This window comes from Oncorhynchus keta, chromosome 36 (assembly GCF_023373465.1).
Source record: "Oncorhynchus keta strain PuntledgeMale-10-30-2019 chromosome 36, Oket_V2, whole genome shotgun sequence".
NCBI classification, from domain to species: domain Eukaryota; kingdom Metazoa; phylum Chordata; class Actinopteri; order Salmoniformes; family Salmonidae; genus Oncorhynchus; species Oncorhynchus keta.
Window position 1 is genome coordinate 2,504,092 of NC_068456.1, and position 27,362 is coordinate 2,531,453.

The 27,362-nt window shown below is 40.7% G+C and overlaps 1 protein-coding gene and 1 long non-coding RNA gene across 3 annotated transcripts in view; both read right to left on the reverse strand.

Moving 5' to 3' along the window:
- LOC118369447 (adenosine kinase-like) overlaps positions 1-24,825 on the reverse strand; it is a 38,075-nt gene extending 13,250 nt beyond the window's left edge. The window contains exons 1-2 of one of the 2 annotated variants that reach the window (XM_052498292.1): positions 24,574-24,825; positions 8,360-8,434 (exon numbers count right to left, since the gene is read on the reverse strand). In XM_052498292.1, coding sequence (XP_052354252.1) covers positions 8,360-8,434; positions 24,574-24,701 — 203 coding nt within the window. In that variant the 5' untranslated portion in view covers positions 24,702-24,825. Of the gene's footprint in view, positions 1-8,359; positions 8,435-9,917; positions 10,080-24,573 lie in introns of those variants that run through there. The other variant, XM_052498293.1, reaches the window with a different exon arrangement.
- Positions 1,799-8,330, reverse strand: LOC118369448 (uncharacterized). The gene is made up of 2 exons (XR_004822603.2): positions 2,550-8,330; positions 1,799-2,418 (listed from the first exon to the last, which is right to left on the reverse strand). It is a non-coding gene; the product is annotated as an uncharacterized LOC118369448 (long non-coding RNA).
- Positions 24,826-27,362: the final 2,537 nt, after the last annotated feature.

Sequence of the window (27,362 nt, forward strand, 5' to 3'; positions counted from 1 at the left end):
GCCACTGATAGGACAGGGGTGGGGGAGGAGAGGGGGGATGAAGAGAGGGCGAGGAGTGGGGGAGAAATGAGGCCAGTGAAAATAGTTTGGCCCTGGCCTTTTGGAATGATCGGACGGTCAGCCCTACGTGTCAGTACAGGACACTTCCTTCCACGCACACTGTGGAGCACTGGGGCATGGTCTCAGTCAGGGTAGACTGGGTAAGTGGTAGCTAGCAACTGAGGCGGAGCATGTAGCTTTTGTGAGCCAAAAGGGTTCTTGTTCCAAACTTCCAGTTCAAGTCAGTTTCTGTTTATTCAGTTTTACAATATAGCATTTCCAAAACTGCCCCCCCCAAAAGGTTTGTGTAACATGTAGGCTTACTGTTTAACATTTTGTTAAACTAAGAAAATATATTTCAGAGAAGGGGCCACCTACTGCAGTTTGTGGCCTTGAGGATGGATCATCTGTTACCCTAACCTGCTCAGTGGCTGACAGTTGCCGCTTCCAGCCACTCAGGTGCATATGGGTGTGGTGTCTGTCCAAAAGGTTGGGAATTCATATAAAAGACAGCAACAACATGCGGGAGGAAACGCAATAACCCCCGATTGCTGTGAATAGGGGAGACCGGGGCTGGTTGTCACAGTACTTAGCCTATTCCTCCCAATCTAGAGTGCGTTGTAGCCAAATAATTGTAAGATAGAAATGTGTGACTTCTTTGGAAGAGGTTATCTACCTAGTCAATTCATGTTAGCATCTCAGAACATTGAGATGAGGTGAATTCCTCTGTTTTTATAGGTGGCGGAAGTAAAGAAAATAGGCATGTCTTGGTATTTTCATTGTTTGAATTATGGGAGGCTATCCATGAACAATTATGTTTGTTGAAAACGGCAAAGGGAGAGCTGTATTTCAAACCTATTTTCAAATTGCTAGGTCAAGCCATGTAGAATTATAGCATCATAGTTAGCCTTTATGCTTAATTTGGGATGGTTATATAAAAAGTTGTACTGACAAAGTATAAGCTGTTGAATAATAAATATTGTTTAAATCAATTGCCTGGTTATTACTGGACTACATTCATTTCAAGTAGACAGTGTGATAGGTAGGCTTAAACTAATAATCCACTCAAACTATCTTGCAGTATGTTTAGCATGTCAGCAGTCAAGTTTTAAAGATATAGAATTTTCAAGAAGCAAAGTTTCACTTGCCACATCATAGAGAAAATTGTATCGCCATGACGCAAAACGCAGTGAAAATTAAAATCCTATATCTTGAAAACTTGACTTGCTGACATTCTAAACATTTTGGGACTTTATCAACAATGGGCTAATGAAAAAATACCAAAACATAGTAGAAACGGCCAAATGGTCAATCTGACCATTTTCAATTTAGTAATTTCAATAACTTAATTTCAATAAAAACCTTTAACCTACCTGTTCCCGACTTTCCCTAAATATGTGTATTTTACACTATAGGAGTACTTTGAGATAAATATCATAAAATACAATAACTTTAAGCATTTCATTCTCAAAAGAGCCATGACACGACTGTATGACTGTATGAATAGCAGGGCCTAGACGAGTACCAATAGCAGCCAATGACACGTCTTTTGGATGTCAACATTCTAACAGTCTAATAAATATATTAAATATATGTGATTGGAAAAATAATCATTTGGATGGGTTTCTAAAGGTCTTAGGTAACATTACAATCCGGAAACATTTTTATTCAAAAGAACATAACTTTTCCTTATGTTACTGTATTCTGGCTATATGTAAAAATATATATATATATATATATATATATAAAATAAACAGAATTTCAAGTGTCAAATACATTTTATTTGTACAGTGCCTTTGTTACAACTATGAATCAAAAATATACGTTGGAACACAGTAAAAGCTCATTTTTATAACGACAAAACAAATAAAAATACCCAAACCAAGTCAGCAAGATATTGGACACATTTTTTGCTTCGCTCGTGCTTACAGTATGGTGTGCGTCTTCACCCAACAGTTGGATCTCGTTTAGGGATAACAATCCCTTGTCCTAACAATCGACACAAATCTTTGTCACTTTCACTTGCAACACTTCCCACAAACAAGTCACTTTCAGCTGAAACTGGTGTCGCGGGTTCTGTTCCGAGTGCATCTGCCTACCTGGCAGTTTCTCTTCCCCGGGAGCTGAATGCAATTTTGCTTGCGCAATGGCTCGCGTGGAATCTTTGCTGCTGCCTTGGCCCTCATATATCTCTCACGTAGCCGTGTGCCAGATAAAGTCTCTCCGGTTCATGGTTTTGTTAAACTACTGCTTGAACACCACGTGTGCGTTGTTAGCAGCCAAGTCAAGCAGGTTGTTGAACACAGCAACAAGCCAGCGGCGAGTTCCACCTTTCACCGAGTACAGCAGTGCCATCTAATTCAAAACATCCACACCGACCTATGGAATAGAATAAAAATGGTGAGGATAATTTTCTCATAGGAAAAACAACAAGTGTGATACAGAAGAGCATAATGCATTGCATATGTTTATCTATATATGGCGATGTGTATTACGTAATAGTGACATACCTTTGTTCGTTGCAGTATGCAATAGTCTCCGGTTTTCTCGTTGTGTCCCGATCAATGGCAACTGTCGACTGTCGGATGTATGGTGCTCAAGACTCAAATGTTATTTCTTGCCTTGGTAATGTGCGAGTGTTGGCTTGCAATTCCGAAGCACTGTTAGAATAATTATTTATTTAACCTTTATTTAACTAGGTTGTGGGAAACTGCTACTGTGCAGTTGCCTTATTTTTGCACTAAGGGAGGGAGCTCCCATCTCCTTTGTTTATGGTGCCGACCAGGCTTGTTTGCCAATGACAGTGAAGAAATTGTCCATGGTGACATTTTGCCCCTTGCCAATATAAGGTTCCACAAGCATCACCACCACATTATCCAACACTCGCTCACCTGCTGCCCGATATGAGTCTTTCCCAGATATGGAAAGCTGTTCAGCACTAATCAGAAGGATAATCAGAGATGTCGTGATCCATTTCTTCCCCGCTATCCAAGTCGTTCTCGTTCAAATCTTGTAGTAACGCCAATGCAGCATGTTCATCCATTCGTCTTGCTCTTCTCATTGTAAATTACGCACGCGCTCACTGTGTAACCTACTCCAAATAGACCTAGAGTGAACTAATAAGACTGCTTGGATTTGGTGGACTGATAAAGGGTAAACTGTTTTGAGAGTATAATTAGACAATATTAATACAATGTGGCCCACCCTGTTCTTCATTCACAATTAGTGATTACATAATTGTATTTATCTGTGCATGGCTGAGCCATGCAAATCTATGGCTGCGCCATGCCCTACCACAGTCAACACATACTTTACAGTAAATTTATAATGGAATATAACAGAAAAATAAAATCCCAAATAGCTGTTGCTGATTGTCACCTGTACCCACATGGGCATGGAGCCATGGTTATTCTAGGAAAAAGTTATGAAACAGAGAGACCATCAGCAAAATTTGTAGAGCTGTTTGGCAAAAATAGGTTAATTAGAAACCTTGGAATCTTCTCTTTACGATAGGGTATAGCAATCAAAACGTCTGTCCTGCATCGACTTCTGTAGGAGGATATGAAATAAGTGCTATTTGGTAAACTCTGTTCCCTTTTGAGTCAATGCATGCTGCGCTGATCATCAGTCTCTTCATTCTCAATTTGGTAATATTGTCACCATGGTTGGAATTTAACACCAGCCAAATGAGGGTAGATTTTGTATGAAAGTATATTCCGCCAACCACGTTGGCAGGTGGTCACACAGAGCGTTCGGGAACAATAATTTAAAAAAATAATCCAAAGCCCAAGTTTAGAAAGAAGCAGGTCGAAATGACGAAATGTTGACGTGTTTCTTGGTCAGTTAAATAATTTTGTTCACATGCTAGGTTGTTTTTCGATGTTAGTTTGAGTTTGTTGCAACTGTCTGCCGCTAGGAAGACATTGCAGTCTGAGATTTAAAACAAAATCACAGACCAGGGAGTGCCCAAATTACCATGTTAACATAACAGCCCTTCCCTTAAAAGGCCAAATGAAATTGTGTCTCACCTAACGGTTTTTTTTTTTACACCTTTTTCCTCTCCAATTTATCCCAGTTATCCAATTGGTAGTTACAGTCTTGTCTCATCGCTGCAACTCCCGTACAGACTCAGGAGAGGCAAAGGTCGAGAGCAGTGCGTCCTCCGAAACACAACCCAACCAAGCCACAGTTGCTTCTTGACACAATGGTTGCTTAACCCGGAAGCCAGCCGCACCATTGTGTCGTAGGAAACACCGTGCACCCGGCGACCGTGTCAGCGTGCACTGCACCCAGCCCGCCACAGGAGTAGCGATGGGACATCCCTGCCGGCCAAACCCTCCCCTAACCAGGACGACGCTGGGGAAATTGTGCGCCACCCCATTGGTCTCCCGATCGCGGCCGGCTGCTACAGAGCCTGGACTCTAACCCAGAATCTCTAGTGGCACAACTAGCACTGCGATACAGTGCCTTAGACCACTGCCCCACTCGGGAGGCCGTATGATTGTACGTGATTGTGCATTTTTTATTTATTTAACTAGGCGAGTCAGTTAAGAACAAATTCTTATTTACAATGATGGCCTACCAAAAGGCAATGTGCTAAGAGAAGGACAATGCACCATCTAGCATTACTCCCAAGTACTTGTATGTGGTGACTACCAGAGAAAGCATGTTGGCTTTGTTGTAGAGCATTTAACACAAAATCCGTGGAGGGTCCAGCCGAGTACAAGACTGTATCATCTGCATATAAATGGATGAGAGAGCTTCCTACTGCCTGAGCATGTTGTTGATGTAAATTAAGAAGAGCGTGGGGCCTAGGATCGAGCCTTGGGGTACTCCCTCGGTGACAGGTAGTGGCTGAGACAGCAGATTTTCTGACTTGATATACTGCACTCTGAAGTAGTTAATAAACCAGGCCAAAGACCCCTCAGAGACACCAATACTCCTTAGCTAGCCCACAAGAATGGAATGGTAAACCGTATCAAAAGCTTTGGCCAAGTCAATAAAAATAGCAGCACAATATTGTTTAGAATCGAGGGCAATGGTGACATCATTGAGGACCTTTAAGGTTGCAGTGACACATCCACAACCCGAGCGGAAACCAGATTGCATACCCAAGAGAATACTATAGACATCAAGAAAGTCAGTCAGTTGATTATTGACTATTTTTTCCAACACTTTTGATAAACAGGGCAAAACAGAAATAGGCCTATAACAGTTAGGATCAGCTTGATCTCCCCCTTTAAATAAAGGGAACCAATGGGAACCTCCCCAAAGGAGAGAAAGGTTAAAAAGGTTGGAGATAGGCTTTGCGATGATATGGGGCAGAAACCTTTAAGAAGAAAGGGTCTAATCCATCTGAGATCAAAGTCAGGTTTAAGGAGCTCCTTTAGCATGGATCACTTCCAAAAACGTTTATTCATGAACAGCTTACCACGGCTAAGTGTTGTATCCAGGCACTCTGCGTTGCGTTGTGCTTAAGAACAGCCCTTAGCCTTGGTATATTGACCATTTACCGCACCCCCTCGGGCCTTATTGCTTAAATACGCTGTATCACTCAGCATTTTGTTGCAGGGCAGGTACTTTCTTGATTATTGATGTTCAGTTGTAGAACTGTTTATTTGTTTTTATTATTGGATCTAAATTATTTATTTTGACATACAATGGTTAAAAGCTGCAATAAACAACTTTTTGGTTGATCCGACAAAATTTACATTGAAAAGTATGTTATACAGTGCTTTTGAGAAGGTACTCACACCCCTTGACTTTTTCCCACATTTTGTTGCGTTACAGCCTGAAATTAAAATTGATTAAGTGGAATGATGTTTCTCTACAACTTAATTGTTTCTCTACAACTTAATATAAAATGAAAAGCTGAAATGTCTTGAGTCAATAAGTATTCAACCCCTTTGTTATGCAAGCCTAAATATGTTCAGGAGTCACATAAGTTGCATGGACTCACTGTGCAATAAGTGTTTAACATTTTTTTTTTATGACTGCCTCATCACTGTAACCCACACATACAGATCAATTTAAGGTCCTTCAGTTGAGCAGTGAATTTCAAACACAGATTCAACCACAAAGAACAGGGATGTTTTCCAATTCCTCACAAATAAGGGAACCTATTGGTAGATGGTAAAAATAGAAAAAGCAGACATTGAATATCCCTTTGAGCATGGTGAAGTTATTAATTACACTTTGGATGGTGTATCATTACACCCAGTCACCACAAAGATACAAGTGTCCTTCCTAACTCAGTTGCCAGAGAGGAAGGAAACTGCCATGAGGCCAATGGTGACTTTAAACAGTTACAGAGTTTAATGGCTGTGATAGGAGAACACTGAGGATGAATCAACAACATTGTAGTTACTCCACAATAACCTAATTGACAGGGTGAAAAGAAGGAGGCCTGCACAGAATAAAAATACTACAAAACATTCATCCTGGTGCAAAAAGTCACTAAAGTAATACTGCAAAAAAATGTGGCTTTCCCCCCACTTTTTGTCCTATATACTAGGAGTTGTATTGCATTTGCCCCAAACACATTACTGAGTACCACTCTCCATATTTTCAAAGATTGTGGTGGCTGCATCATGTTATAGGTATGCTTGTAATCGTTAAGGGCTGCGGAGGTTTTGTAGAATAAAAAAAGAAACGGAATAGAGCTAAGCACAGGAAAGATCCTAGAGGAAAACCTGGTTCAGTCTGCTTTCTACCAGACACTGGGAGATGAATTCACCATTCAGCAGGACAATAACCTAAAAAACCAGACCAAATCTACACTGGAGTTGCTTACCAAGACAGTGAATGTTCCAGAGTGGCTGAGTTAGTTTTTTAAAATGTTATTTTTATTTTATTCAACTAGTCAGTTAAGATCACATTTTTAATTTACAATGACGGCCAAACCCGGCCAAACCTGGACGACGCTGGGCCAATTGTGCGCCGCCCTATGGGACTCCCAATCACAGCCGGATGTGATACTGACTGGATTCGAACCAGGGACTGAAGTGACACCTCTTGCAATGAGATAGAGTGCCTTAGACCACTGCACCACTCGGGAGCTTTAACTTAAGTCTGCTTGAAAATCTATGGAAAGACTTGAAAACAGTTCTCTATCAATGATCAACAATCAATTTCAACCAAGCTCAGCGTTCAACACCATAGTGCCCTCAAAGCTCATCAATAAGTTAAGGACCCTGGGACTAAACACCTCCCTCTGCAACTGGATCCTGGACTTCCTGACGGGCCGCCCACAGGTGGTAACAACACATCCGCCACACTGTTGCTCAACACAGGGGCCCATCAGGGATGCGTGTGCAGTCCCTTCCTGTACTCCATGTTCACTTATGACTGCATGGCCAGGCACGACACCAACACCATCATTAAAATTTGCGGATGACACAACAATAGGCCTGATCACCGAAAACAACAAGACAGCCTATAGGGAGGAGGTCAGAGACCTGGCCGTGTGGTGCCAGGACAACCTCTCCCTCAACGTGATCAAGAAAAAGGAGATGATTGTGGACTACAGGAAAAAGAGGGCCGAGCATAGATGGGGCTGCAGTGGAGCAGGTTGAGAGCTTCAAATTCCTTGGTGTGCACATCACCAACAAACTAACATGGTCCACACACACCAAGACTGTCGTGAAGATGGCATGACAAAACCTATTCCTCCTCAGGAGACTGAGAAGATTTGGCATGGTCCTCAGATCCTCAAAAGGTTCTACAGCTGCACCATCAAGAGCATTCTGACTGGTTACATCACTGCCTGGTACGGCAACTGCTCGGCCTCCGACCACAAGGCACTACAGAGGGTAGGGCGAACGACCCAGTATATCACTGGGGCCAAGCTTCCTGCCATCCAGGACCTCTATACCACGCAGTGTTAGAGGAAGGCCCTAAAAATTGTCAAAGACTCCAGCCACCCAAGTAAGACTTATCTCTGCTACCGCAAGGCAAGCAGTACTGGAGCGCCAAGTCTAGGTCCAAGAGGCTTCTAAACTGCTTCTACCCCCAAGCCATAAGACTCCTGAACATCTAGTCAAATGGCTACCCAAAAGTTTTGCAATGCCCCCTCCCCCCTCTTTACACCACTGCAGGTCTCTTTTGTCATCTATGTGTAGTCACTGTAATAACTCTACCTACATGTACATACTACCTCAACTAACTGTGCGCTTGTGTAGTGCACATCAGAGTCCAGATGGTATTCACACCTGTTCAAACGAACCAAACATAGGGGGTAAACGCACCAGAATTTAAAAAAAAAAAAAAATCCTAACGAACTAGGTGTGAAAGCCACCTACGCCCCTTCCCAGTGACTCACTTCTCCAGGAAGTCCTTGTCCACGACGGCTGAGATGTCCAGCAGGGGGTTCCCCATCCCGAACAGAGAATTAGGGCTGTAAAACACACACAATTATTATCAGTCACAACATTAGTTTTGTATTGTTACAAACCATAAGATAATGTCATATGCATATGGTGGAATAACATAGTCTATGCGTTCCATTGACCGTCCATAAGTGTACCATTCACGCAACGGCAGAATTATAGGTAGGCCTAAACCGTCTCACGTCAATAGGTGAGAATATGGACTGTGAACACAGATGGTGTTAACACAGATGTGATAGAAGCCCTATATTCATTCATGCATCATCACATGACATATTTCACAAAAAGGCACAAGCAGGAGGATAGCAGTGTGTCTTCCAGGGATGAGTTGAACACAAAGCTTTATTTTGTAACAGTTGTAGAGTCTTGTGACGAGCGTTATCCCAAACATGTTTCTAAACCAACATCTCTCCTTACCCACCTCTCCTCCCCCTCTGAGACCCAATGGTAAAACAGAAGACTAAACAAACAAACCTGCCTGCCTGCGTTTGTGTGTGGGAGAGTGTCAGGGAGTTTCAGATACGGGTCAAAAGACTGACACCACTGAGGGACACAGTGCCAGAGTGATAAGCATATTAAATCAGGCTTCAGTTCACACACACACACCTTTGGTATAATATTCAACCTTAAGAAAAAGAAAAGAGGACAGGCTGTGCAGGGTCAGGGTGAACCTTGTTGAACTCTCTCGCTACTGTACATCTGGGGTGTATTCATTAGTGCACACTGCACACCGTAGCAAAACGAAAATAAGTGTTTCTTGATGGACAAGTTCAGGTTATTCCCTCCCCGTTTCAGCCGTTTCTTTCTGCACAGCCTTGTAGAAGTGTGAAAATGTATCAGGTAACAATAACGTAAATTCCTGCGCCTAAGCCTGCTACCTTATCCTCCAACGGAGTCATTTCTTTATAAATGTCTAAATGTCCTTTCATCTACTGTACTTAATTGTTTTGCATACATGTTTATAAATGATATAATGTATAATAACTGATACTAATATATACACTATAGAGGATTAAATGTATTGTCACGCCAAAGGAAATATGTACCATGTTTGATTATGATTGTTTTTTAGTGTCTCAAAACTCTGAGTGGTCCACAATGTAGTTTTTTTTTTAACTCTGTATTTTGTATTCTCAAATTGTATCAGTGTGCAGTGACACTTTAATAAAATGTAACTTACTATATATAGTCTTCATTAATACACTATGTTAATAGGCCTCTGGGGAGTTGGCCCGTTCTTAATAAAATAATCAGTGTTTCATTGACACCCCACCCTTAATACACACAGGTTCCTACTGAACAAGCTCTCCATCTGCTCGCTTAAGATTACAGAGTGGTGAGCCAATTTCCCTACCAGCAGACCAGCTACACCATAATTTCAGCATCCTACCATCCACTGTATAGATAGACCCAACACCTCAGCATTGAACCACTTTACAGACTATATAACACAATGAACATCAGGTCCTCTCCCTAGTCTAGTGTCCTTACCGTGCTGCTGGCATGGTGTGCGTCTTTTTGTCTCAGTAACAGTTTCACTCTGTGTAACAGACCTGTTGGCCGCCTCAGACAAACCAGCCAAAAAGGACTCTCCGTCCCAAACCTCGGGTTTAAAATCTCCCTTGATGAATCGCTTGAATCGATTTTTTTTTCTGAAAGCCTGGACCCTCCTTTCGACCTGATCTGATAGGCTACGCGAGAAGAGGGAGTGACAAAGTACTGCTGTCTGGATCTGTGATTGGCGAGCTTCACTATTTTGTCTCCCGGGCGTTCATTATTAGAGCGTAATGTGTGTGACAAAATGTGCAGCTATTCTGATATTTGGTGTGTTTCTAACTAAATTAGAGGGAAATGTACAAGTCTTTAGAAAATAGCGCATAATAATGATGCAATGATTAAATTGTGAACACGCGGGTGGCATGCTTACATTTACTAAATAACGTTCAAGTCGTTATTAGAGCAACTCAGAAAACACATTCTGTAAATTATAATTAGCTGACGTTAGCGAGCCTAGACGACGAGCTAGCGGAGTGGGTAGTTCCCCGTGACACGAGTGACATTGAAATTATGCCGAGGAAAGCGCTACTCTGCCTCAGACTAAACATTAGTTTCGTCGGTGCTTCAAGGACTTTGAGTCACAGACAGACCGAGACTTGGGTGAGAAGTGCATTGAGCCCCTACCCCTGACCCCTAACCTACTATGAACGCAGAGAACTTCACACGCTAACTACACCGGCCACGCGCGTGCGCATGTTGATTTTGTCCATCCACACCAACTACATTCATTTGGGGACAGGTAGAAACATTCATGGACATTTAGCAGTAGTGTAAAGTACTTTAGTCGTTATTTTTGAGGGGTTTCATATTTGTTTTTACTATTATACATACCTTAAGAAAATATAATACTTTTTACTCCATACATTTTCCCGTTCCATCTTGTGAATTGAAATAATGAGAAATAAAATTGATTTTGGTTGCATACACCACTGGTTATTTTACTAAGATTTCTGAAGTCAAGAAGCTACTACTACTACGAGCTAGCTACATTGACTAGCTAGGTTCACAATGTAAACAAATGCAACTTGTGCAATTAGAGGATAATTTAGTACAATCACTCACAACAATTTAATGAGTACTTGAGAAAACTGGACCAAATATACTGTACTTACACAGATTAATTTAGTACAGTACAGTAGAGTAGGGGAAAATATATATATGGTCCTTCTGTGGCTCAGTTGGTAGAGCATGGCGCTTGTAACGCCAGGGTAGTGGGTTCGATTCCCGGGACCACCCATACGTAGAATGTATGCACACATGACTGTAAGTCGCTTTGGATAAAAGCGTCAGCTAAATGGCATATATTATTATTATTATTATTATATTATTATATTATGCTCTTCCCCTCTGCTCCTCTCCCAAAACAACGCACTCTGTGTAGCAGGTAGAACTTCAAGCAACAGCTTACATGCTGACCAAACCGCCATCACGTGCAAGTTGATTTTGTTCACCCACACCAGAAGCGACCAGGACACGCAGGTTGAAATATCAAAACAAACTCAACCAATTATATTAATTTGGGGACAGGTCAAAAAGCAGTAAACATTTATGGCAATTTAGCTAGCTAGCTTGCTGTTGCTAGCTAATTTGTCCTGGTATATAAACATTGGGTTATTTTACCTGAAATGCACAAGGTCCTCTACCCTGACAATACACAGATTAAAAAGGTCAACCAAATTAGTTTCTCCTCATCTCTCCTCCTTCCTTCAGGCTTCTTTTTCTTCTTTGGACTTTATATGGCGGTTTGCAACCAACTTTACAGCATTACTACAACCAACCGGTGTAGTCTTAAATTCATCTTTCAATCACCCATGTGGGTATATGCTCCTAAAAACCAATGAGGAGATGGGAGAGGCCGGACGAGCGTCACAAATAAAACCAATTTCTATTGAGACGCTCACTAGCAGTGTGGGTGCAATGATTGAATAACATGTGCACATTTATTTTGCAACGCGAGCGGTGTGGTCAGCATGTTATAGTGGAGCGGAAGTGTAAAGGGTTTATCAGAGTCCAAAACATGTATGTACAGCAGTGTTCTAGACTATTGGTCAGTTGGCTTTCATACTTTTCGATTCTCAGCACAAGTAATTTCTCCAACTGTCAACACATTCAAATGAACAGAAGATGCATTGGTTGGGAATTGTGGGGATGTGTGTGTTCAGGCCGTGTGTCCCCCGCCGATGGAGTGTAGCTATGTCAAAATGGGACGCAGGACTATTGCATTCAGTGTCTGTGGACATTGATTTACTATTAAGTCTGCACCAACGGTAAGCACACAGAGCAGGCTTTATACATTGGAACACACTGCGACCTCACCTATATATAATGTCAGTGGTGTAGTGGAGGGTAGGCCTATATGCAGGTACAGTGCATTCGGAAAGTATTCAGACCCCTTGACTTTTTACACATTTTGTTACGTTACAGTGTTATTCTAAAATAGATTCAATAATTTTTTCCATCAATTTACACAGAATACCCCAAGACAAAGCGAAAACAGAAATACCTTATATATTTACATAAGTATTCAGACCCTTTGCTATGAGACTCGAAATTGAGCTCAGGTGCATCCTGTTTCCATTGATCATCCTTGAGATGTTTCTACAACTTGATTGGAGTCCACATGTGGTAAATTCAATTGATTGGACATGACTTAGAAGGCACACACCTGTCTATATAAGGTCCCACAGTTGACAGTGCATGTCAGAGCAAAAACCAAGCTATGAGGTCGGAGGAATTGTCTGTAGAGCTAAGAGACATGATTGTGTCGAGGCACAGATCTGGGAAAGGGTATCAACAAATGTCTGCAGCATTGAAGGTCCCCAAGAACACAGTGGCCTCCATCAATCTTAAATGGAAGAAGTTTGGAACCACCAAGACTCTTCCTAGAGCTGGCCACCCAGCCAAACTGAGTAATCGGGGGTGAAAGGCTTTGGTCAGGGAGGTGACCAAAAACCCAATGGTCACTCTGTCAGAGCTCCTGAGCTCCTCTGTGGAGATGGGAGAACCTTCCAGAAGGACAACCATCTCTGCAGCACTCCACCAATCAGGGCTTTATGGTAGAGTGGCCAGACTGGCGCCGCCACTCAGTAAAAAGGCACAACAGCCCGCTTGGAGTTTGCCAAAAGGCACCTAAAGGACTCTCAGACCATGAGAAACAAGATTCTGTGGGCTGACGAAATCGAGATTGAACTATTTGGCCAGAATGCCAAGCGCCATGTCTGGAGGAAACCTGGCACTATCCCTACGGTGAAGAATGGTGGTGGCAGCATCATGCCGTGGGGATGTTTTTCAGCGGCAGGGACAGAGACTAGTCAGGATGGAGGGGAAAATGAATGAAGCAAAGTACAGAGAGAGATCCTTGATGAAAACCTGCTCCAGAGCATTCAGGAACTCAGACTGGGGCGAAGGGTCACCTTCTAACAGGACAACAACACTAAGCACACAGCCAAGGCAATGCAGGAGTGGCTTCGTGACAAGTCTCAATGTCCTTGAGTCCTTGAGCCGGACTTAAAACCAATCGAACATCTCTGAAGAGATCTGAAAATAGCTGTGCAGAGACTCTCCCCATCCAACCTGACAGAGCTTGATATGATCTGTAGAGAAGAATGGGAGAAATTCCACAAATGCAGGTGTGCCAAAGCTTGTAGTGTCATACCCAAGAAGACTTGAGGCTGTAATCACTGCCAAAGATGCTTCAACAAAGTACTGAGCAAAGAGTCTGAAAATGTATGTAAATGTAATTGATTTATTTTTAATAAATCTGCAAAAATGTCTAAACCTGTTTTTGCTTTGTAATAATGGGGGTATTGTGTGTATATTGATAAGGGGGAAAAAATGTAAAATAAGGCTGTAACATAACAAAAATGTGGAAAAAGTCAAGGGGTCTGAATACTTTCCAAATGCACTGTATACCCACAAATTTCTCAGTGGGCATTGTGTATAGGCCTACTCACTTCTTAATCCCCACAATTCGTATCAAAGTAGTGTAGTGGCTATATGCTGTATCAATTAATAAGGTTGATGTGGAATAGATCAAAATGTTTAGCTTAAAATGTTTAACTTTTATTTCTTGACATTTTAGGCACTACAATGTGCACACAGTGGTAGGCCTATGCAGGAATGTTCTAAAATGCTATTTTCGGGAAAACGCCTCAAATGCGCACAGCACATACAAGCGGTTTCACAGACAGAAATGGAAATATCTGTTTGAAACTTAGAGAGAGGAGATCTGAAGATGGATTAACTATCATGGGTTGCTAATATGACTAGGATAAAGCCTTTGGCTGCTAGATAATTAAACAAAGTTGAAAGAAAACCAATAGAACAGGAGAACGCATATGAGGAAGTCTTTGAAACTTCTTTTATAAAGGCGGGATTTTGGCAATAGGCTACTTTGAAGCAAGGCAAGACATGCCTCATTATATGAAGTAAAAGACCTGGAAAAATATAGCGGTGATAATGATAGGCCTAACAGTCTTCTGGTAGATGGAAAGGCTTTCCCAAAAATTACATGTTAACTAGCTACAAAAGTACCCCATGCCTACCTGGCAGAATGATATGATTATTTGCATCAATCCAGTGCATTTTTTTGCTAACTCTATCTCATGTGCTACAGAAAAACTGCTAACTAAACAACAGTACTAGGTGCCTGCGAACTTAAATGACCCCTTACGTAAAATAACTACAGTACTCCTATTAGGATATTATAGGATTTCTATAGTACCCTATAGTGGGGGCACTATAGTTTCCCATAAGTTCTCACCCTCTATAATATTCATATATATATTCATATATATATTCATATATATATTCATAATATTCAAGGATTTCATATAGGATTTCCTGTCCGATGTTCTCTGTTATACTTGTGGTCCTTCTGTAGCTCAGTTGGTAGAGCATGGCGCTTGTAACGCCAGGGTAGTGGGTTCGATTCCCGGGACCACCCATACGTAGAATGTATGCACACATGAATGTAAGTCGCTTTGGATAAAAGCGTCCGCTAAATGGCATATATTATTATTATTATTATTATTATAGTACTATCATTAATCAAAATATAGTATCTATAGTATTCCTATAGTGAGTTTTGATAGTATTCTAGTTTTTAGTATTTCTTCCAGCTGCTTATGAACGATGGCATGCATATCATTAATGTGCTTTTTTCAGTGAAGAACATTGTTGTTCATTGTCTTATTTGAAGTTCAGCTTGTTTGTCTTTTTCTGCTTATTATACAGAGCATCTACGTTTAAAATCAATGTTAATTAAATAAAATCGCAGAAAACTGCCCATGTCTCAACTCCAACTGAATGGATTGAAGAGCTACTCCACACTTTGACTTATGTAGAATTTAAGTTACGCAAATCATTTTTAAAAATGTACTCAAATAAAGAGTGTGGCTAATGATAGGTGGTGTATACATATTCAATTTAGATTACTTCAATACAACATGTGTAACTATTCAAGTAGGCGACTTCACAGTCAACATGTCAGGATATTCATAGATTTAAATTTACCCAAACATATTTTTAAAAAATATGAATAGCACCAAAATACAAAATCATTCTCATGTTTAACATGTAGTTGACATCTATTTACCAATCTCAGATAGCTAGACCCTATGCTATTTACACAACTCAAATATTACCATGGTATTGCATTACTTATACCATGGTATCGATCTGAATAATCAAAATGTACCATGGTTTTAGCTTTGAGGTATGATGGTACTGCCATGCACCTAAATAATACCATGGCATAAATGATGCAATACCATGGTATTGTTTCGGTGCATGGCAGTACTATTATTCTTCAAAGATGTGGATCATGGAAATACCATGGTTTTAACCTGCACCATACATTCTACTATGGTACCTCAGAATTATGATAAAGTGTAGCAAAAAAACATGGTACCATCTTTATTAATTGTGCGTTACCTTGGTACAATGGTAGTATAAAGCATTAAATAAACAAGTCCACCAAGGTCAAAATAGGTTGGATGGTATTATAATGATACATTTATATTTTTGGTAGGCCGTCGTTGTAAATAAGAATTTGTTCTCAACTAACGTGCCTAGTTAAATAAATATACCACCATGTGCACGTTTCTGATAAAGTCAGAGGCATTAGGCTACTATTGTTGGTCCTATTTTGTAACATCAAAGACAACATTTTTTGCACATGTTTGGGTTCCCTGTATGCCAACAACAAATGTGGGAGAATGTGAGATATGGTAGCCTAATATTTTACATTCTGTAATCATGTATAGTCAAGGCAAATATTTGTATAACTAACCCAAGATGGACCAGAGCCGGTCGTTTCCAATGGGAGCAAATAAAATCATAGTGGGCAGAGCCAAGCACGAGCTAGTGAGATCCTAGTCGCATGTTTTAGCATATTTCCTTTAGGGAACACCTACTCTGAAGAGCACGTGTGCAATAACTCAATTCACTCTTGCACTCCTTCTAAACACCATTGGTAAAGTCTACAAAAACGCAGACCACTCAGGTACAGATTATAGTTTTGGAAAAAGAAAACTGTATGGAGATCAAATGTTTCATCGATGAGAATATTTGCAGAATGTTGGCTAAAATCCATCTCGCTCCATCTTCTCCCACTGCTGGCCACTGGGCTTCCGCTCATCACCATATTTGGTAGTGAGTGTAAACGCCAACCGGATTCATACATCCGGTGAAATATCTGACTCATTGTTCCATCTGTGGTCAAGGGGTGTGCTTGTTTCTGCACTCAGAGGGAGCCGCGTGCTCTAGTGGTTGGATCACGTGCTCTCGCTCTACAGTGGCTTTCGCGCTAGCGAGTCAGTTGAATGAGAGAGCCAACTGAAAACTGGAGAGAAGCACCAGATAAACAAATCATTTTAATCCGTATCTTCACAGTGAGCGAGTTATAAAGCATATGATATGAAACACCAAGTTCAGCAGAGTTGAATGATACTGTTATATTTTGATGACATTTTATATATATATATATATATATATATATATATATATATATATATAGTTGAATTAAATTTATAAAACTCTGTTAGCATAGAAGCTAACATCGCCTAATGTTAGTTCCAGTCAAGTTCGCCTGTCATGGCAACAGAGTGGACTCCAATGAATGTTCACACAGAGCGTAGGGATATGTTGAGAATAACATGATGAAAATGTATTGATGAGATATGCCTTTTACCAATTGTTTTTAGTAGCTATTTTGGCTATTTAGAATTGTATAAGAGTAGCCTAGTCAGGCACATGTAGCACTTCATCTTGAATCACTACAGTGGATAAGTAAGGGATAAAACGCCGAAGTTCTGTACATTACCTTGGAGCCGAGTCCCTTTGCAGAGTTCATTTTCCATGGTCATGTACAGAACGGAGGCGTTTATCCCACTTATGTCACAGTTGCCAAAGAAAACAATATGAAAGCACACATTCACTGGTAGAAATAATTATTTTCGTTGATATTTATTTTTGTAAGTTAATTCATACTTTTTCGTCTTTTGGTTGCTAGAGACGCAACCCAATCGTTTGTTTGATTAGTTCGATATTTACAGACACAACCCAGTTGTTCGTTCTTCAAGTTCCGTTGCCATCTTATCCCTTACTTGCTGCTAGCTAGCCAACTTGTTACGACTACACAGGCACTACCTCTGCAGCAAGAATAACAGCAAAGTTTATTCCGTTGCATTTAAGCCGGTTATACCACAGTTGCCAAAGAAAACAATACTAAGCACATTGTTGTTATTGATATTTATATAAACAAAATCATACATTCTCATATTTTGGTTGCTAGAAACGCGACCCAGTCTGTTCGATTAGTTCAATATTTATGGAGCTGACCCAGTTGTTCGTTTTTATGTTCCGTTGCCATGCTCGGTAGCAACATTCCTATCCATTGTTTCCTAGCTCGCTAGCCAGCCAACTAGCTATGGCTAACACAGTCAAGACTTCTGCAGCCAGAATAACAGCCAAGTAGCTGTTTTATATTGACATTCACTATGATACATCCATAACAATGAGCTGATACTGCCCAATTTTGTCTGGCATAGCTAGAAAAGTTTGCCTTCTTGTCAGGAAACTCGTCAACACTGACTGTTAATTATAGGGAGATCTAACACTAGGCTAGAAGCTAGCTAAATAGTTTGTTGCATGCAAACCTGCCAATATCACAAACAAAACAAAATACATGTTGCTGAAAACACCTGGTCCCTCATTTTTGTTATTTTATTGTGATACTTTAGGTGTTCTATTTTCTTCAAACTGCCTTGTTGGTTAAGAGCTTGGAAATAAGCATTTCACGGTAAGGTCTACACCTATTGTGACAAATAAAATTGACAGCATAGTGCCACGTGTCATGACTGCAGCAGTAGGGACAAGATAAATTAGTGTTCATCACTCACCACGTTTGGTAATCATCAATGTCTGGAATAACAAATCTAAGCTAAGCAAAGTTCTTTCCTCGTTGGACCTGAGTGCAATGTATCCAATTTCAGTTTGTGTAGTTGTGGGTTTAGCTTTCTGTCATTTTGTGGCAAAATACGGTCTGCATGATTGCAAGGTGTCCCGGTATCTTTTCCAACTGTCTCGTTATCTGGTTTTAATGTCCATTCTAAAACGCCCTTCTCGCTAATCAGAAACGAGTATTCAACAATGCTGTGGTATAAATATAATTTCCTAAAATATTATTGTAGCCTGACACACTACTTTTATATTTGATTAATTAGTTTGTACCGCCAAAATACAATGTGTTCCCTAGTTTTAAAATGACTAAATCTAACAATGTTTTGTGGAGCTTCCATCGCTTCTCAAAGAAGTGCAGGTGCTTGGGAGGGAAAGGTAAATCATTTGGGTAAGCTTCAGTCACCCATCTTACTCAACTTAATATCCTCATCCTATTGTGCATACAGTATTGTGAATGGCAGATCTAATTGTTACCTTCATAATGCATATGAGACAGTTGATTGAAAGAATGTACTTTTTACTCCATACATTTTTCCTGACAACCAAAAGTACTCTTTACATTTGGAATGCTTAGCAGGACAGGAAAATGGTCCAATTCACACACTTATCAACCCTACTGCCTCTGATTTACATTTACATTTAAGTCATTTAGCAGACGCTCTTATCCAGAGCGACTTACAAATTGGTGCATTCACCTTATGACATCCAGTGGAACAGCCACTTTACAATAGTGCATCTAAATCTTTTAAGGGGGGGAGAAGGATTACTTTATCCTATCCTAGGTATTCCTTAAAGAGGTGGGGTTTCAGGTGTCTCCGGAAGGTGGTGATTGACTCCGCTGTCCTGGCGTCGTGAGGGAGTTTGTTCCACCATTGATCTGGCGGACTCACCAAACACAAATGCTTAGTTTGTAAATGATGTGTTGGAGTGTGCCCGACTATCCGTTAATTTAAAAAAACAAGCAAATCTTGACATCTGGTTCGCTTAATATAAGGAATGTGAAATTACCTTTCAGTTGTAGCTTACAATAGTGTTTTCTGCATGCAGGGTCACCAACAACAAAATGTAGCCTACACAGATGCATTTCAACACACAAATAGCAGACCTGTCAACATTGGGAAATGTTTTTGAATAACAGCGCAACCCCCTCCGCTCATTCTCCACAATTATGATACTCAATAACGTGTGTACCATCTTAATAAAACACAATTTTCCTCCAACATTTTCAGACAATTTAGGATGTTCCACAAGTCAGAAAATCTGCCTTTGCAGATTATGCCTTTGCAGCCTGAATGGTGGATGCTTTATGTACGAGCCGGCCCACGGGGGACAGGAGTGTATTAACGGCTGGGCACATCAATCCTAGCATCCACTATCGGTTGCCTAGGCTAAGACAACATACCGCATGACTCCAAGATTACTTTAATATGATGTCATACACATAACGTTAGCTACAGAGCTAGCCAGCTAACTAACAGTACACTTTAGCTTGAAATGAAACCACTTTGTCAAAATTAGAAACATGTAATATCTGAAAATGTAGCTTGCTAAGTCTAGACTATCTTACCCGTCCGCATACAACATCATGCATGATGGACGTGTCTCCCTGTCACAGATGCCACGCCACGGTTGCCCTTAGTTTGAAGATGCAAGACAGGTGTTTTCTAATTCCACTGATTTCTCAACTCGATCGTCCAGAAAGTGGAAAGCAACACTTATGCAGCTCCACCACACATTTGTTTTTAAAGACGCGTTCGACAGGATTACCAACACAGACTTACGAGCTCAAATAGACAGAAACCTTCTAAACTCAGCAACAAAAAAAAACTGCCCATTCAAAGCTATATCTTTCAAAGATATAACGTAAAAATCAAAATAACTTCACAGATCATCAATGTAAAGGGTTTAAACACTGTTTCCCATGCTTGTTCAATGAACCATAAACAATTACATGCACCTGTGAAACGGTCGTTAAGACACTAACAGCTTACAGAAGGTAGGCAATTAAGGTCAGTTATGAAAACTTAGGACACTGAAAAAGCCTTTCTTCCGACTGAAAAACACCAAAAGATGCCCAGGGTCCCAGCTCATCTGTGGGAACATGCCTCAGGCATGCTGCAAGGAGGCATCCTCGCAGTGGCAGACCACGTGTAACACCTGCACAGGATTGGTACATCCTAACATCACACCTGTGGGACAGGTACAGGATGGCGGCAACAACAACTGTCCAAGTTACACCAGGAACGCACAATCCCTCCATCAGTGCTCAGACTGTCGACAATAGGCTGAACTGAGGGCTTGTAGGCCCACCAGACATTACCGGCAACAATGTCGCCCATGGGCACAAACCCACCGTCGCTGGACGAGACAGGACTGGCAAAAAGTGCTCTTCACTGACGAGTCGCAGTTTTGTCTCACCAGGGGTCATGGTCGGATTCGCGTTTATCCTCGAAGGAATGAGCGTTACACAGAGGCCTGTACTCTGGAGCGGGATTGATTTGGAGGTGGAGGGTCCGTCATGGTCTGGGGCAGTGTGTAACAGCATCATTGGACTGAGCTTGTTGTCATTGTAGGCAATCTGAACGCTGTGCGTTACAGGGAACAAGACATCCTCCTCCCTCACATGGTACCCTTTCAGCATGACAATGCCACCAGCCATACTGCTCGTTCTGTGATTGCCTGCATGACAGGAATGTCAGTGTTCTGCCATGGCCAGCGAAGAGCCAGGATCTCAATCCCATTGAGCACATCTGGGACCCGTTGGATTAGAGGGTGAGGGCTAGGGCCATTCCCCCCAGAAATGTCCGGGAACTTGCAGGTGCCTTGGTGGAACATCTCACAGCAAGAACTGGCAAATCTTGTGCAGTCCATGAGGAGGAGTTGCACTGCAGTACTTAATGCAGTTGGTGTCCACACCAGACACTGACTTACTTTTGATTTTGACCCCACCCCTTTGTTCAGGGACACATGATTCCATTTCTGTTAAGTCACATGTCTGTGGAACTTGTTCAGTTTATGTCTCAATTGTTGAATCTTGTTATGTTCATACAAATATTTACACATATTAAGTTTGCTGAAAATAAACGCAGTTATTTTTTTTGCTGAGTTTATATGGCAGACCAATTCGAACTCCTCTCTTGGCATGTCCAATCCACTCATTATCTCAGCCAAACACGGCAAGTGGGAAGGTTGCCGGCTTTTTCTGTGGCTTAACCAACAAGGCTCGTAATTTAACTATTTTATTCGTATTTACAGATGTCAGACAAGTTTGTTATTAAGGCACATGAAAATTCACATTTTCCAGATGGCATTTCTGCCAAAAATGCATTTTGATTAAAAAAAAAAACTTTAAAATGTATTTTCTGTGAAGTCGTGACTTGTGACATGTGCCTAGTTTCCTGAAACGCGTCACATATTAGAAGCTATGTGTTGTGATAACTGCGTTGTTTGCTCTATAACCTGTTAGTTCATATGCCTTGCGACTGTGATATATAGGCCTAAGGCCGAGACAATAAGACCGTGGCAGAATAAATTCAACCACACCTTTTTTTTCATCACAAAACCGGAGCAACCTCTGTCCGGTTGTCCACAAAGTAACAACCAGTTACATGACCTACAGCATGGTCAAGCAAGTTAATGTTCATCATTTTTGGACTACTAAACAACTATTGATTTAGAACCACTGAGAGTTACCGCAAGTCGCAAAGAACACAGGAGTTGCCTCCACTATTCCAGCAACATTTCAACTTCAACACCATCAAATCATCTATGCTTAGTCTAATACAGTGACAACTAAAAGATTAACAAAAGCAATTTAGTCCCGTCAATGTACACCAAATATGATGTGGCTGTCCACAGTTCTGATTTGTGTGTGCCTGCGTTCGTGCAAGTAGAAAAAATTGTTGACTCACCCTACTTGTAGAGAAACGCCAGTCCCATCCTTCTCTCTTTAATGATGACGAAACGATATGACTATGCCATACATAGGCCTACACGCTTTTACCACAAGTCCAAATCCCCATCTCCATGCATGGCTAAATTACGAAAAGGACAATTTTAGCTAGCTTGCCAGCCACTGGAGGACATCAACGTATTTATCTTGATGCGATTGGAGTGATGCCAAATACAAACGGGCTTCCCTTGACACTTTCTTTTGGTTCTCCAGGACCATTCACAGTTGAACTCAACGCTGATTGGCTATTATTTTATACTTAATTTTTTATCAAGGGAGGCAAAATTCCATTTATCAAAGTCAGCCAAAACTTAAAACCTCAACATGGAGTCAACAAACAAGTGGAAGTAAAAACGAATGTAAATAAGTTAGAAATTGTGCTACTAATGCACAAACACTTCTCAGAAGTATTAAATTATGTTTTTGTTTGGTTAAATTTAGGAAATTCTACAAAGAAAACATTTTCTTTCTTCAGAAGTTCCAGCTAGACAGGCTAACGTTAGTTAGATAATTAATTTGCTAGCTGGCATACAGTAGGAGTATATTAATAATTATATAGTTAATATAAGTAGACATGCAATTATAATTGACTGTGACGCTTATAGAGTACCACAAGCTACCGGTGGCTGAAAACACAATCGTCGCTGGACGAACGAGTGACGAATTTCCGGGCAAGGGCAGTCCATTTAAAATGTATTCCTTCCGCCCTCACCCCTTGCTCTGCAAGTGTAAACTCATCAGACGTCATAAGTTGCCAAAAGTGTCCACTTAATTTGAGGGCTGAGCGTGTGTCTGTTAAGTGTTTGGAATGCAGCCTATGACTCTAGAGACACGTGTCATTACACGGGATACCACGCCCACAATGATGACGGCACACCCATCCAACGCATTTTATCATCACATACTTCCTCACTAACACAGTCATTGATGGTTGGTTGTTATTGTACACATTTAAAAATATCCATTACAAAGCGTAAGTGTCCCACTTAACCAATACTCAACCACAGATAATGAGGTCCAAGCTCAACAATGAAGCCAAATCATATAGATCTACATTGTGATTGATAGGCCTATATATTTATTCAGTAATTTAATCTTCTTTACTTGATGGAATTGTTCAATAATGATAATAAACATGTTTATTAACTATAAGACATGATTTGTAACGTCAGTAGCCTATAGGTTGTTTAGGCCTATGAATCCATAAGGGATAAACGCTGACGTTCTGTACATTAAGTTGGAAATAATGGACAATGCCGCGGGAAGAGGTGGAGCCCAGTACTATAATATTCTTATAATAAAGGTTTATGATAATCTTGTTTTTTTCTGTAAGGGAAAGGGTCACTCAAATCTACATTTTGTACATTTTTCTCAGACCTCAAAAGTAGTCTAAGCATTGTTACTGTTACAGTTATTGTCCCACCAACTGAATTTGGCTCTGCCCGGATTATTTCTTAAGTACCCCTCAAGTGTATTTTAGCAGTAGAGACCAGCCTATGGTCTCATGAGTCTTCTGAAGTACCCCATGTGGATAGGCCAAGTACCCCTAGGGGTGCCAGTACCCCTTGGTTGGGAAGCACTGATGTAGAACTTCCAAGTTTGTTCAGTCTTTCCATTTTTAAACTAAAGCGTGGAAGAGAGAAAACCTGAACAATAAAAAAAAGGGAAAATCTGAAACCTGTGAATTTCTTACTCAGTTGACAGCCTAATTGGTCAGTTTCAATAGTAGGCCTACTATTTGCTTCTTGCACAGTACACATTGGGTTGGCCTGAGTGTGAAAGATATGATATTTATTAATTTTAGGTCATCCAGAGTATGTCATACTGTGTGACATACTCTGAAGGCACAACTAAATAATGCTTCCACACACAGCTAGCGGACAAAACATGTACGCATTGCATAAACTAGCTAGCTGATGTTACATTCTTTCCATTGACGTGATCAGACTAATAATGAATGAACGATGCTGAAGTTTAAATGCTTGATCGATATCTCATTGATTCAGAGTTCACAAGCAAGCCCCTCGCCTCAAGGTTTTAGGCCCACGCCTCAAGGTTTTGGCAAACATCTAAAGCATAAGCACGTGTAAAGTATTTAACTAGCTATAGCTGCAGCCAGACTCGTGTCGTAAGTAGCCATGCTCAGTAGAGCTGCATTGAGTTAACTATAGCTACCCCAGTTTGGTCGGGGCTTTCCTTGAACTCTCTGGAGTTTTCTCTGGGGTCTTCTTTTCTGGGGTTTTCTTCTCCTTTTTCTCATCTGACAGTCGGAGTTTCTTCGCTCTTGGTTCGCCTGACGCCATGGTTCTGAAGGAACACGCTGCAACCTCCTCGAGTCAAGATAGCTATCGTGGATATTAATCAAGAGGCAGAGAGCGGAAAACGGCTATTAGAATCAACAGACGGAGCCCAAACATAGCTGCCCACAGACTGCGCCTGACCAGAAAGACAGGAACTTTGGTCAGAAGTTGATGACTTAGTTGTGCGCACTTCGGTCAGTGCATATTACACACAGGTATTCACTCATGTCAAGGTAGAATATTGAAAGGTTTTATGTAAAGTTTGATTGTGCTGATAAGAGAGGATAAGTGTGCATGGTAAATCAGGCTTCTGTGTATTCATAGGTCGCACCTCTGCCACGTCACGTGACGGAGGTGCGACGCCAAGCCATGCCAAGCCGTTTAAGACAAGGGTTTAGCTATCTTGGAATTTAAGAACATTTTCAATAACTTTATTTTCAAGATTCTAATTTCTTTTAAACTTTTTGCTTCAGGAGAATCATAAGTAATAGCGCAAGAGACTTTCCAACAACATTTTTGAGGAATAACAACTTTGCTTAACTTTCTTCTTAAGTCTATAGTTAAGGAAAAAATGTCAGTTAAGAATTACAATTCTTCTTAAGAAGGTTTTGTGAAACCGGCCCCTGGTTGTTACTGAGTGAGTGAACGGTGGGGTGGTCCGGAGTGGTGTGTATGCTCGCACCTGATTAGACGACAATCACCCCATTAAAAGGTAGAAATCATCGTACATATCACATTCATATAGTACCGCACATGTCTGGTTCGCGTTACCTTTTAATAGTGATTCAGAACCACACATCCATCGTACTGTGTGCTTCATAGAACCCAAAGCCGAAACGTTTCCAGGGAGTTTTTACCGTCACTTTCCTGGGTTTCGCGGGAAATTGTGTTTGAGCTTTTGACCTGGGGTGTACAGTGTAATATTTACAGGAAGGGGAAGTTTTTCTACAACGTAATTATGTCACTGGCAATGATATATTCTATCGTATTTAGGTTTAGCATGATTCTTATAAAAGCATGCTTGAATTACTTTATAGTCTCTGAGCTAGCTAAATTAGCTAGTATTGCCAAAATAATGTTAGTTTCAGGAGCTAGCTATAAACAGATTAGCTAGCTATCCTCATCACGTTGTAGCTACATGTAATTGATCTGTTCCCACTGAATAATGACTTCTCCCTATGTTCAACAATACCCTTCAACAGGGGACATATCAAATCTGGTTAGCTAGCTACTTGTCATTAGGCTTTTAAAGGGGAAATCGTTTGAGAGCTCGTAAGTAAGCATTTCACTGTAAGGTATTCGGCGCATGTGACAAATCACATTTGATTTGAATTTGCACTTGGAAGTCCATTTGCGTGTAAAGAATTAGCTAACGTTGGGCTGAACGCATTCCTAGCTGTATTTTGTCTAACCTAGGAATTGATATGTTCTTTTTTTTTTAGCTATGTTGTCCTTTACTACTTCTTTCAGCAGTTTGTATTTCTTTATTGGCCCTTCTTTTACCAAGCAAGTTGACTGAAAACACAAACTCTATTACATCATCAAACGTTGGCCCATTTGCATGCATGGGAAGGTGAGGGGTAGGATGGGCCAAAATTAAGTGTACAAAAAATTGACATGAAATGCTTCCATCATGAGGATAATTATTCTACCTGCTGTTTATGTGATATATGAATTTAATTAATTAATAGTTTGTTTGTTTACATGTTATGCGTGGGATAATATTTAACTGCAAGGCAGTACATGTTACTATTTTAGTCAATTTCATAAATATGCAGTTGTTTATGAGTCCTAATACATTTGTTACAGATGTCTAATGTCACCAGGGTGTCTGGGGTTATCGCTCAACTTCATGAACATTTCAAATATAACAAATCTTCCTAGTTGTATTTTGGTTGTTAATATAGGGTAGACAGACAAGTTCTCTACTTTCTCCCCTTTTCACGTGCCTTCTTTTTTGCAGTAATGCTGCAATCAGTTGTTTGCATGTACAGTATTATGAATAGGATGTATGCATATTGTTAATAAAGAGAAAAACATTTTTATTTGTATTGCTCATACCAACTGAGCCATATGTTTAAAACTGTCAGCGCTGTCATCCATGGTCCAGATAAAATGACATTCACTGTAAACGTTTCTTATAAATTCTGGAAGCAGTAAGCATAGCACACATGCATACTACCTTATATTACGGTCACTGTCCTTAATGTCATTACTTAAAGGGCTATGAGAACAATGAAAATGTCACAATATATTTAGAGATACATAAACCAGATAGAAATCATGTGTTGCTCTATTGCGATGGACGTAGCATCTTCGTTTCTCAATCCATTTGGTACATTACTTTAAACTGCATGTTTCTCATTGATTTAGGATGTTAACTAATGGGCTGTAGATGGTGATCTACAACATCTCACCAGATAAAGAAAAGGGTGTGGTGGAGTGTGCTTCAGGGTTCAAATGGCTCCATGTAGGTAAGTAAGAAGGAGCCTTGGCTTGTGCAAGCCAGAACGGCTCATAGGAGCAGCAGGAAAATGGCCTCTCGCTAAGTAGTAGAAGCAGATCATTCGGTCAACTTTCCTTCCAGTCCTAGACTACGGAGACATCATCCACGTAAGTATGTGTGAATTATTTAGCTGTATAAAGACATTTCTGCCCATTGCA